General features: G+C 33.9%; 1 protein-coding gene across 1 annotated transcript in view; it reads right to left on the minus strand.

Annotated features, from left to right (window-relative positions):
- LOC129964002 (netrin receptor UNC5C-like) overlaps window positions 1-13,901 on the minus strand; it is a 353,390-nt gene that overhangs the window by 13,415 nt on the left and 326,074 nt on the right. The window contains exons 7-10 of the mRNA XM_056078651.1: window positions 6,704-6,952; window positions 3,369-3,518; window positions 2,430-2,531; window positions 117-286 (exon numbers count right to left, since the gene is read on the minus strand). Coding sequence (XP_055934626.1) covers window positions 117-286; window positions 2,430-2,531; window positions 3,369-3,518; window positions 6,704-6,952 — 671 coding nt within the window. The remainder of the gene's footprint in view (window positions 1-116; window positions 287-2,429; window positions 2,532-3,368; window positions 3,519-6,703; window positions 6,953-13,901) is intronic.

Below are 13,901 nucleotides of genomic sequence, written 5' to 3' on the forward strand. Positions count from 1 at the left end.
GCAATATTCGCATTTTGTTCTTTCGAAAATACTACCAATAAAAATTATATTTTCTTAACTCTTTCTAGAAAAAGAATTTGATTTTTAATTATTTGCAGATCGTTTCATGCCAGTACCTTCCACTCGGGATTTTCTTCCTCCGTACCACTCTCGCTGGCCTGGACGCTGATCTTCCAGTTCCCTGAGTTGAGCAAGGCACAGTGCTGGAAGGTGATGATGGCGGACTTCTTGAGCAACACACCGAACGGACCGCACAGCACCACGGGGCTCAGGATCGTCTCTTTGTCTGGAGAAAGAGAAAAGAGTTACAGCTTCTAACGGGGAAAGCTATAGATGAAGCAAAACTTCCTGCTTTCCTCTTAAAGCATAAATGGTCGCATCTGATATTAACTGAGAGAATAATGTTTCAACTTTCACTAACCCAAAGAGATGTATTTGTCTGCATTGGATGGGATTCTCTCTCACGACTTGAAATAAGACTGATCAAAATTTGAATCATATGGCTCAGATTTTCCATTTGATGTTTATCAATAAAAAATGGATGTGAAGAAAATTAATTAGATTTAATTTTATAAAAGATAATCGATTACTTCTGCTCAACTTACACTACGCACAGGAAAGGATTTCTCAACAATAACGGATCTAGAAGAATCAACTTGAAAGAAAAGAAACAAAATATACTAGAAAAACATATTATTTGTGTTTATTTCCTATGTCTTGATTTATTTACTATCTATTAAGTGTCTTTCTTTGCATATAAAGTGATCCAGCCCATCCCCTACCCCCATGCTTAGCAATCTCTAAATAGCTTTGCATGATGCACTCGGGATACTAGAGATCCCGGATTGAAGAAAATTCCAACACTATCATTTTAAGAAACTTCTAACAAAGCGTTTTATTTTGTTACGCTGACATCAATTAGATAATATATGACCTTGACGAAGATCTTTTATTAGGCTTGGTGATTGTTATGCACATAAAATCTTCACACGAATCATGATTCATTTGATATATTTCCAACAGTATGCTGATTCAATGAGAGATATTACACTCAATAGAAATAATACTATATATAGATTGACGGAATTAGCAGGTTTAACCTGAATTAAATCATCGAAATTTCCACAAAAGTAAATATATTAAACACTCTTTGAATTATTATTTTCCGAGAGGTTGAGGTTTACATTTTTATGGCACAAGAGTCAGAAGTGGCTATGCTGCGCCAAGACACATGGTATGAATATATTACCATACGATTAAAAATTATGTTTCCTCTAGGTTAAAAACTGATAAAAACATTTTGTTAAAAGTATTTATAAAAAGGTACGAAGCCTTAAATAAAAAAAGTCTATGGCTAAAACAAATGTTTTTTTTTTTTTTTAATAAACAATGACATTTAAATAAAATGAATAAAGTTAGTAGCTCTTAAAAAGTGAAAAATATTACGGTGAGGCTTTTCTCCAACCAGTTCACGCAAATCCAATGATGATGAATGAAAGAAATGCATATGATAAAAATTAAATTTGGGACATTCCATTAAAATATGTCAAACTGTAAGAATGAACGTTACAATCCGAGCACATTGGTATCCTCTCGCCAAACAAAAGATGTTTGTGAGTTAGGCGGGTGTGACCCATTCCTAGTCTAGTTCATTTTACATCAGTCCATCGAACGGAAGCAGCAGGCCATATTCCAATTGTTTTCTCGTATCAGTAGTAAGTTTATATTCTTTTAAACGACATTTCTTTTGTATATAATAGAGAAGAAATTTTCAAATTCTAACGAATCACGCCTCTAGATATTTATTCTTCTGAAGTTATATTAAGTATACAGAATGAAAGGGCAGAGTGAATGGAAATATTTAATCACTTTACACAATGTCAATGAATTTTAGAAATAACAAAGGGATTCCGAATTAATAACTGCAATAATTACTACAAGTATACAAGATTCTGAAGATTAACAGCCAAAGATCAAATACAACACAAATCAAACAGCTCAAAGATTGAACAAAATAAAAATAATTTAATCAGTTAAAAATATTCTGCGAATGAACCGAATATGAAATGTTAAACAGCGTTACTTTAAGATGCACATTTTTAACGCAACCTTATAAATTTTGCTCGTGCTGCCATCTATTGATTAAATATTACAATTAAGGTTTAGTTCACTGAAGTAGCCAAAGTATCGCATGAAATTAATTTAAAGGGGAAGAAGTAACAAAGCACATTGGAAAGGATTTGTACGTACTAGAAAATGTGGCTGAAATAATTTAAGTCTGGTATTTGCGTTTAAAACTGATTTTTTTTTCTTTCAAGTACCTTTATTATGTTCAGTATAGTAAATTAGCTTACAATTACATTACCACATTAAATGAAAGAAATCTAGAAAAAAGATGTAAAAAGACGCTAATAGAAAAAAATTATCACCAGAAAGCCTTGGTCGATCTTTGTCTTCTCTTAAAACGGCAATATAAACTTCCACATTCGCTCCTTTCTTAATAGCGCCAGGGGGAATCGTCAGAGTTATGCCTGGAATAAAAATGAAGTCAAATTAGAATATGAAATGAATCAGAAGTCGATTAGATTACGGAATAAGAATGCAAATACGTTTGGTTAGAATGGGTAACAGTGCACTAATACGCAGAATTTTTTTTTTTTACTTTAGCAATTAACCTCATACAATGTTTCATATCTGTTTCTTGGGAAGTCTAATCTTACTGGGAAAATTGTGAAACGAAACGGAGTTTGATAAGTTTCCTTTACTTTTAAAGCTTAATTCTCGGATTATGAACTAATACAAACGATAAATAAAAGCAGAATCAAACTAAAAAGCTTCAATAATATGCAACACTTTAACATTTGACGTGCCGTTAGTGACGAAAGTGTCAGAATCAGCGAATGCTTTACTTTATAAAAGGCCACGTTAAACAGCAACCATTTTTTTAAAATTTTGAAAAAGATACGCCTGAGGAAAAAATGAATGAAAATAATTGATTAAGGCGGAAATAAAAAAAAGATAGCGAAATATATTAGATATTTTATTTTCAACAGAAGCAATGATGTACTTTTGAATCTATCTTAATATATAATGCGTGCTTTTATGGAATATTTTGGAGCATTTCAAAATGATTGCTTTCATTTTTAAAATTTATTCTTTAATGGATTTTAATTGCAATTTGTAGTTTTTTATCCTTGCTATGCCACTACACCTAATATCTAAACACACACTATCTTTTGCTGCGCAGTAATGTCCTCTTTTACAAATGCGCAACACTTTCTAAAGCTAGTCGTCTGTCAGAAATGTGACGAATGTCACAGCGAGCAAGGTTTGTTTCCATTCAATGAAAAAGGGTAAATAACACTTGCCAGATCCAGGTATGCTAATTCTGCCGCCAGTTTTAGTCACAGTTCCCCAGGCAACGCATTCGATGTCCAGATTTGGCGGAAGAGCAGCTGAAGTCACAGAATGTCGTCCGGAGGGAGTTTCGGTGTCTGATAGAGTGGAAGGGTGGGATACTGGAAAGATATTCAGAATTAATTGTTCATTTCGTAACTAAACCATTTATTGAAATAATAATTTTCATTCCTGAATTTGACGTGATCCTATTATGCTGGCCTGAAGACACATCACAAACATTGCAAGATTTCTTAATAACACTGATAAATGCATTTAATATTAATAATAATTTAAGTAAAATATTCAGATATCAATAATAAGCATATAATAAGATCATGTTATTCTGGCAACATACAGCACTGATTTTGCTAAATGAAATGCGAAGCTCTTCTTGTATTCCTGCCGAATTTGAATGGCACTTTTTCCTGTAGAAAGACACATAACAGCAATTTTATTGGTTTAACTTATTAAAGTGGCTATACAAACGGACCTGTATGGTTCGCTTTACAACTGTTGCTGGATAAGGAGCGGAAGGGTGGCGATGGAAGTTTTAACACCTTCTTCTCGTGTTTAAATAAAGAGATTTTAATTAGAGAGGAAAAACGTAAATGATGGTTGTTTCTGAACAGCTGTAGATAATATAAAAACCTATAAAACATAATGATAAACGAATTACAGCAGGAGTAAATTTAACATGTGCGATTTTGGGAAAGTATTTTTACTATTTTTTTTCATTCGAGTAAAATTTTTGAAATTTCATTTAGTTATATTAAAGTCCAGTTTTTAAAGCCACACTAGGGCTTACGGACCTCTTCATTTTGAACCGAGGTTAAATGGCGAGGACGGCACTTGAGCTGGCACCCACCTCTCCAAACTTCCACACCACGCCGGTGGGAGAACGTTTGGCACAGAAGATTTAATGTGCATTAGGCCCACTTACAAGACAGTTCTTCGGTGGAATCGGATCTCGAACCTGAAACCCTCCGATTCCGAAGCCAAGACCTTGCCACTGGCCGAAAATCCATTTAAGCAGTGTTATATAGAAGGGAATAGCTGATAAAATTTGCAAATCAATACCTGCATTATTATTATTATTTTGGAAAATTTCAGCCTTTTTGGGTAAAATACAAAATCCTCAGAAAATGCATGCAAGTTGTTTTTTTTTTTTTTTACTAGACAGAATTCAAGGGGAAAAAATTTATTCTAAAAGGAGTAGTTCTACAGTTTCAAATGGTATAACGGGCGATTTAAAAAAAAAGCGGTGAAAATGAAATTTGGAGTTAATATCCTGTCTCAATTACCAAAACTGAATTCATTTTCCTTAGACTCCTCTGCTTGCTGTTTCCGCACATTCATGTTTCTCGAGAATCAATCGACACACATTAAGACTTATTTTTTTTAAAATTTAAGGTTTATATTTAAACGTTAAAAAAATGGCGTTTAAACATCGACCCCATATCCAATAATATCAGTGGGTACAAACTCAGAAGCCAGTATTGAGCAGTCAGCTTAGCCATTGAATCCAAACAAATTACTGTTAAGTATTTTTTCCACATTTCTCCATTTTTCATAGCAATTCCATTGGACTGTTCTTTATATTTGATATTTGTATTACGCCTTGCTTGAAGATGCAACTGTGCTTGAAGTTGTCCCGACCGTTCATGTTTTTTGTGCCACTCAATTCTTTCATTTTCTTATGAAAAGATATGTATTGGGAAAGGTGGAAATTGAACAAATATGTGATAAAATAAGTAGATCACCTATTTCTTAAATAATAATAATAATAACGTAGTGACACGAGCGCATTCTTAAAGAAAACACGTATCTCAAATAAAACGCAGCACTCAGACTTGTCTTAAAATTATCCAATCAAAACCAAAGCAAAAGCATCACCATCCTTCTTCCTTCGTCACACAGGCTCTTCGAATCAAATCATATATATATATATAAAAAACAATAATCCTCAACGGCGGCGGCGAATCTCGCCAATCGTTTCCGCAGACGTCGTCAATGGCGGCCAAACATCACAATACAAAATGTCAATTTCGCAATTTTATTTTTTAAAATTCAATACAAATTCTGTCAAAGAATGTTATTCTCAAGAACATAAATACGACACTTTACTGAAAACTAAGAATTTCATGACATTTTCTGAAATCAGGAATTATATCAAATTATTTAAAAAGGGACAAAGAGAAAATTTTGAATTTTAAATAATTTTGATTTATAAATTTGGGTTAAAAAACTAGTGTATAACTCAACATTTAATTCTACAAATACCACGATGGGCATCATTTATCAATCGAAAATTTCATTTAAATACCATTCAAATCTTTAGTGCAAATTAAGATTTCTTATAAAAAGGGTCCGTTTTTCAGGAAGATTGTCTTATTTGTGTGGGTAACTGAGAAAAAGTAATTTTAAAAAAGGGTTAAGATAAACTTTAAAATTTCTTTTTTATTTCGATAGGAATAAGCCCATTCTAATAAAAAAAAGAATGCATGTGTGTTGACATTCTAAAAACTAGATCATCTGACCTATAGATACCAAATTTGGCACATATATACCTTGGAGGAAGGAAATGTACACTTCGGAGCGATCTTTTGAATTTTTATTAAAAAATAAACCATTTTTGGCGTTCTTCCGAGAAAACTTGCAAAAATATTTCTTTATTAATATTAGTGCAATATATTATTTCAAATTCAATAATTCAAATTCAAATTTAATAATATTGACAGTTTTTTTTGAATTTTGGATATTTTTTAAAAATATATTTTGCTGGATTTCCAACAAAAGATTACATTGTTGCCTTGACATTCAAACCGTTTTCATTGCTTCATCACAATTTAATTGCTTGACTTTTCAATAAAACGAAGGAAGAAGGAGTTAGTTTAATATCTTTGCAGTCTACAGAACGTATAAAATTATGAAGCTACAATACAGCGAAATTCAGAAGATGGATGAACCGAATATTTACGTTTTCACCAGTGCTATGATGTTATAGAACTGTCGTCATTAGAAAGTCATGCACACATGCACAGAATAAGTAAGACAGTTGACGGGAGATAAAAAACACGACTTTCATGTCAAAGTAATCATGGGCATAAAGTTTTATCTAAACGATTTATTTGACAACAAATATAACTAATATTCATGGTGAATCAACTGGTTGCCTGAGGCGACTAGTAAGGAGGAGGAATTTCGGAAAACTACATTTTTACATACATATATATGTCAACAAAAAGTACGAATGGTAAATAGAGAGCTACACCGCAAAATTCCATTATTTCTAAAGTTGTCGTACCTGTCGAAGCAGAAGAAACCACTGAGGGACAGGATCCAGAATGAGGAGGCTTTCCAGTTGAGCTGGGTGTCAGGGATCGTTGCTGGTGTTGCTGGTCCAGAAGGGGTGCTCTGCTCTGTGCTGGGCTGGGAGGTATAGGAAAGTGATGGGACAGCAAGGGTGTCACCAGTTTTTCACCAAATCCACCATTCATTTGAACACCGTTGCCCAGAGCGGTTTGAGTCAAGTCCGGCTGAACAGGGATCACTTCTAGAAGAAAAAGATTCATCATGATGCAAAAATTTTCTGAATCCTCGAGCAAAATTTTAATACTGAAAATAAGTATTGAATATTAAAGAATATAATGGAAATAATTCATTATTTTCAGACGTTTCTCATAAAGTGAACAGAAGAATTAAAAAAATATGAGCATTTTTTTTTTTTTTTTGAATTTCAAAATTCATTTAAGTAGGTAGCAAAATACGCTTTCCCCCATTATTTGTCTCTAGAAAACATTTGCAGGAAACTATTGCACACTTCTGGGTATCCGACCTAATGTGGCGGAAGGGCAGGGCGGATAACAAGAAAGCCAGATGAACTCATTTCTTTGCCCACTAATACCAAAAGACGGAGATTTTATACTAGTACTCACTATTGTAAAACGTATTTTCTCACTCACTCATACCAGTTTAAATAATCCATTTATCACGCAGAATGTGAACGCGGCCTCGGCCTGGTGATTTGATATTCTTGATATAATAAAAATTCACAGTTTCCAGCAAATATAGTATTTTTTTAAAAAAATATTTGCAACAGATGGATGAAGTTTCAGCTATCGGTGATGCCCAAACAAAGATTTTTGTTAATAACTTACAAATCGTAATATGTATTTAATATAAAAACACATCTCATTTATGCAAATTATTTTACGGAAACAACCAACTCACACCATTCAAAAATGAGCAAACAAAAAGAAATTTTCGGAAAGATAAATGCCACCAGACAGAAAGGTATTAGAAAATTCAAAAGCATTTTCTGCCATGGTTAGGTAATATGAATTAGAAGAATTTGGAGAAATTAGAAACCCGTAAGTCAAATTTTGGAAGACAAATATGCTGTGCACGTATTTCTGTCAATACAATTATTGCAGATAATAATAAAATTCCAATCGGAGTCATTTAAATCATGTCTTATCATGGTGAAATAATCATGATAGTGCAGTTATAAAAATAAAATGATTTCAATTACAAATGCTGAGTTAACGAAATGCTGTGTTTCCCTTTTTTTCATTATCAATTATTCCTTATATCTTTCGGAAGTCTTACAGTCAGACAGAATTTCAAATGTATAAGAATGTTGATTGATTGGTTTATAAGTTTTTTTTTCTTTAGTAATGTCATTTTTTTTAAATCTTTCCTGGCTTCTTGAACTTCTATTAGTGATCAGATAATTATCAGAATATTGCCCATAATAACGATAGGCATCAATATCGAAAATGCCACTCAAAGCAAAAGACTGAAAGGGAGACAAGCAATACATTAGTTTTGACACTATTGTTTCAAACTGGAGCATCGCTGAAATGAGAGGGAGGATTTTCCCGAAGAAAATAGGGCTTGCCTTTTAAAATGGTTCCTCTTTTTTTTTTTTTTTAATTTTGATTTACTGAGTTCTAAATTTGACACTCATCTATAATTTTAGTGTAAACATAAATTCACACACGAAAATAGTGTTTTGAGTTACGGCATTCTTCCACACTTGCATACCCAATCCAACAGACAGTCGATCAAGCGAAAGTTTACATTATAATTTGATACAAGCCTACCAATAATCGAAATAAAAGCACGGGCCGAATTTCGTTCATTAAAATGATTTTTTCTTGGAGTTATTGAGTGCATAGAAAGGCAAGCTATTATTTCAACAAGGCCTCTATGAAACTTTCTTTCTTTAACGAAAATGTTAAATCTAAAGCATTTCTTTCAAACCTTTTAGTGAATGTGTTATACCCCCTTTTTTTACATAAAAACTGTAGATTTGGGCAATGCTAAGAGTTTTATTTTCAGAGTCAAACGCATAAGTGTTTCGTAGTATTGAGCCTAAAATCGAGATAACGTAGTAAAGAAAACCCAGCTCGCATTTAGACGCTTTTTTTCGACTGATTGAAACATTAGTTTGAAACAAAACTATTTTCATTTATTTATCTAAATCATTGTGTTTTTGAGCTACCGCGTTTACATGTATGCGAATGTATAGAGCAGCACACAGTCAACTCCTTGACAGAGTTGGTTAAAAATTTATACGAGTTTATACTTTGGATGCTAAAAATTTGCACCAGATTTCATCTATCTCAATTAAATATGCTATCTTAACATTTTGTAGGTTTTTTGGATGAGTTCTACATTTTATAGTTTTCATGATGATTTTTTTTTTTTTTTTGCATTCCATAGTTATCGGATTCACTTGCATTCGAAAAAAGAAAATTCTTCGGAATGCATTTCGTTCTAGAATTAAAAAATCTGGAGTAAAAATGACACATTCAATGTCACCCGTCTAGTGCAAAGCTTTTTTTAGTGATGTTCATAGATAGAGTGAGTCATATTGGTATCATTCCAAGATGAGTTTATAAGCATTCGAGTCAAAACCTCGACTATTTACACTATTACAATACTCTTTCTTTTCATGTATTGCGCTTATGAGAGAGTAAAAAGAACATATTCTTCGTTTTCCTTTTTCGCCTTATTCACATCATTTCATTCCAAAAAGATTCTTAATATTGACAGACAACGGGTCATCGGGTCTCCAATCCTGCCATTTCATTTTCTCGGACTACCCTATCGGATGTCTCCTTGAACTGCCCCTCTCTCGACCCGAATAACTCAATTACCGAAGAGGACCCTCTACAGTTTCGCTTCCTTGTGTTTAACCAATGAATGGAAAGGGACAGTTTTCTGTTACTGTGTCAGTTCTCTACAAATTCCTGATACAGTTTTGATGGGAGGGAACTCATTTAGTGAATTGCTTCCCAGAGTGAGAAGGAGGGGGGGGGAAAGATGGTAAGTGGAACACTCTCGTATTCTGCTCTATAAAAGTTGCGGGCTGAAGGGGAAGCGTTTTTTTTATTTCTCAGGGTGTTTGTAATTTTATCTTCGAGGAAATTTATCGGTTTGTCTTAATAGAAACTAAACGAAATGGAGGGACAGTGCAAAGAAGTCCATTCCGGGGAAGTGGAAGGAAAGCATTACGGGATATGAAGTCAAATAAATTGAAAAGAACAATATATAGAGAGACCATAAAAATATAACTTTCTGTTTTACGTCTTAAAAGCTCTCGAAGTTCGGATTACTTTCAGAATATCCTTGGAAAGAGTTTATTTGTTTCAGTCACAATGAAGTAATCTGCTAGAAATAACTGTGATCTCGCTAAAAATTCCCATAAAAGAAGGAATAATCTACGTTCACGGTACTAGGAAGTTTAGTTTCATCGAAATTACAATCCATTTTGAAGCAACACAAGGCAGATTTGAGGTCGAATCTTCTAATTTTGAACCACAGCCTGAAATGAATGATCAGAAAACACTTAAACAACAAAGCACGCTTTCTACTAACTTCCGAACTACATCCGCGGGAGAATGATTTGACTCCCATCAGCACGAAATACATATTCACGTCAGGTGGTCTTTAAAACTGGTCTCGAAAATGTGGTTGTCCCACAAAGAAAAGGGGATTCTGCCCGAAATAACCGCCTCAGAATTACAAAAAAGATTGTACAATCGGGCCCAGTTTAGTGCTTTAAAACGAGATCTTAACATAAACTTGAATATAAACAGTGAGGGATATAGCGACAAAGGCTTATATAGGAGCAAAGGTATATTATAGGAGGCCTTATAGGAGCAAATAATTTGCAGTTAATGGATATCAAAATATTTGAGGGCTTGAATAACGATGCTTAGATGATGTTTGCTTGCGAGAGCTTGAGACAAAAGAAACACAAAAGAAATGTTCGGCTGTTCGATGTTGAGTTTTTTATAAAGCGCTTCTCTGTAGACTATATATTTTGAACATTTTAACAAGATGTGGGAAATGACGTTATCTTCGGTGCATTTGATGCACAAAGGGTTGTCTGAGAGATTGAAGACTTGGAGAAATAATCATTTTACAAATCAACCGTGCAATAAGTTTATCTTGAACCCTCTTCTAGTTCAATTGGTGATTGTGCCGATGTCTGAGAAATTCCCGATCAAAGCTAAATATTTGCTCCTGTGATAAGTATTTGAAACTATTTGGGTAGTGTTCTTTTTCAGATTGGAGATCATATCTTAACGTATTTAAGAGTGGTAGATATATTTAAGCAGAATATGGTTTTAGTCATGCTTTCACGAGGCTCTTCAAGCCTTAAGATACTCAGGAATATGTTCTACGTATTAGAATCTACTACAAGCATTAGGTAAAAATCTATGAAAAAAATTAATTATTTTATCTCTAATAAATGAATCATACAAGAGAACGCCACACACGGCATTGGTATACGATTTTTACGAAATATTCACTTTTGGCGTGAATTTAACAACTTCATTGAATCTATCTTGTCATCCCTGGCGAATGATATGGCGATTCATCCCTGGCATGCGTTAATGGCATCCATATACTGAATTTGTATTTTAAACAAATTTATTCTCAACAGATAGAAAAAAATTTGACAGAAAACTGCACTTGTAGTCACAAAAATTCCATACCCAATTCGATATATTTAAGCAAGTGCGTTTTTGAATGATCGCGTTTGCATGCTTCTGAAAGCATAGACCGACACGACAGACAGTCAATCCGTAGTTGGATTGGGCTCACAATTTGACAGGTGTCTATACTATAGATGTTAAATCTGTGTACTAAATTTTATCAATCTAGCTCTCTTCCTTTTATTAACGTTTTAATTTATATTCGAACAGCTGGAGAGACTCTGAACAGATTTTACTTAAAATTTGATAGAAATATGCGTAATGGGTGTAAAGCTTATATACCAAATGTCAACCATCTAGCTCAAAGCATGTTTGAGTTATCTTTGTCACAGACAGACAGACATTTTTCAGAAATGTATTTTTCGAACTCAGGGAGGTCCAAAAGCGGAGATTCGTCAAAATCTCGAGTCCGAAAATTTTGACGAGGACAGAGCTTCCTCTCTACTAGGTACACAAGAAAGTAAAAATCGAGGTATTAAAAAGGCTTATAAAATGAGTTATAGAATGTAATCAATGTATTACATTCTATAATTGATCAATATAAATTTTTAAAAGGCAAATTTGGAATTTTTTCTTTTTTATCTGAGCGAAATTTTTAGAATTCTCCTTAAGTATGTGCTATATAAAAGGAAATAACTAACAAAATTTTCTTTTTGCTGTCTGTATTACTTTTTGAAAAACTCCACTTTGTTATTAAAAAAAAAAAGTCGTCTATAATGCTTATCAGAATTTTTTTTAACAGTCAGAATTCGAGAATCGAAAGATTTTTTATTCTGAAAGTGTTATTCTTCGTTTTCAAATGGTATAATAATAACCCCTTGAACTGAGAATTTTTTTGAACTATTCGTGAAACGCCACATCGTATTTTGGGCATTTATTATTTTGTTTTTCCATACATAAAGCGGACATGGGGAATCAAAAGGAATGCAGTGTTTTGATTCATTGTTACGATTTTAAAAATACGATGAATGACTCGGATATGTTACGGTACGTAAAGAAGGACATTTCTCAAAACAAATTACAAATCATTCAATACAAAGAATAATATGATTTAACGGACTGATTCCCAAATTAGGAGATGTCGACAGAAAAAACTGAACATTCAAAGGGTTGATGAGGATGATTTGAAATTTGAAAGGAATATGCAGTGAAGTTGCTCAAAAACAAATGAACATTCAACTTATAATAAGAATATTACCTTTTGTTTAACTTTTGTAATGAAATATACAATACATTTAATTACATTATAATAGAATTTCTCCGTTCTTTATTTTAGCCCTGCAGATAAGATGAAAAGAAATCTAAGTGAGAAAGTGTTAAGAACATAAAACGATTCTGGAGAACTGAATCACAGAAGAAGAAAGAAGGAGATTTGTTTCGAGAAGGCCGTCACTTGTTACTGGGAGAGTTCATTAGAAGCGGCGCACAGCATTTAGCGGACAACTTCCCCCCGGCGAGTCCGAAGACGGGAGAATGGAATGGGATTGTCTTGTTCCTCCCAGAAGGACATGCCCTGACATTTTCAAATCTTGTCACTTCTCGTGGAGGAGGAAATACTGAATAGCTGCCTCCCTCAAATCCCATTCAAGGCGAAAGGAGAACTTCAACGTTTGCTCACACCTCTTCCTCATATCCAAAGAACAGAGGAAGTATTGTTATGGCCAGACACTCGAGTTCGAAATTTTGACGAATCGCCCCGTTACAGAATTTTCCGAGTCCGAAAAATGTGTTTATGCTATAATAATTGTCTGTGCTCTCCGTCTGCTTATATCATAAAGATAACTCGGAAATGTTTTAATGAAATTCGGTGTAGGGCCTTTTGTAAATGTCGAATTTTCCAGAAACTCTATTTAGAGGAACTCCGTCTGTTCGAATATAAGTTCATGTGATAATTATAAAACGAAGAGAGTCAAGTGGATAAAATTTGGCACCCAGATTCGACACCTCTAACGTAGTTGTCTATCCGTCGTCTGTCAGACAGAAGCACGTAAAGGCGACCATTCAATGACGCACTTACTTAAATACATCAAATCTGGCATGGAATTTCGTGACTACAAGTGCAGTTTGTGTCGGACGCGAAAAGCGCACCTTCTCTTTCCGGATACTATCATCGCCAAGCATCATACGAAGCATTTTGTAAAAATGCTAAATCCACGCTGAAGATTAATATTTCCTCATTCACTTTAAAATGTGTGTTCCAATCGGTTGAGAAAAACGTATCTGAAACGAATTCAGTTTTTTCAATAATATTAACGGGATTCATCATCGTATCATTCGCCAAGGTTGACACGCTCAATGAAGGAAAGATGCTATTTCCCGCTAAAAGTGAATACATCGTAGGTATTGTACGCCTGTGCCATGTAAGGCGTCTTCTGGTATGATACATTTATTCGAGAGTACGTGAGAAAATGTGGGGGAGACCCCTAAAGCTGGTTCTACACGATCGACTGCCTTTCTACGTGATTTGAGCTTTGCGATGCCATATGATTT

Source organism: Argiope bruennichi, chromosome 3, assembly GCF_947563725.1.
Source record: "Argiope bruennichi chromosome 3, qqArgBrue1.1, whole genome shotgun sequence".
Lineage (NCBI taxonomy): Eukaryota > Metazoa > Arthropoda > Arachnida > Araneae > Araneidae > Argiope > Argiope bruennichi.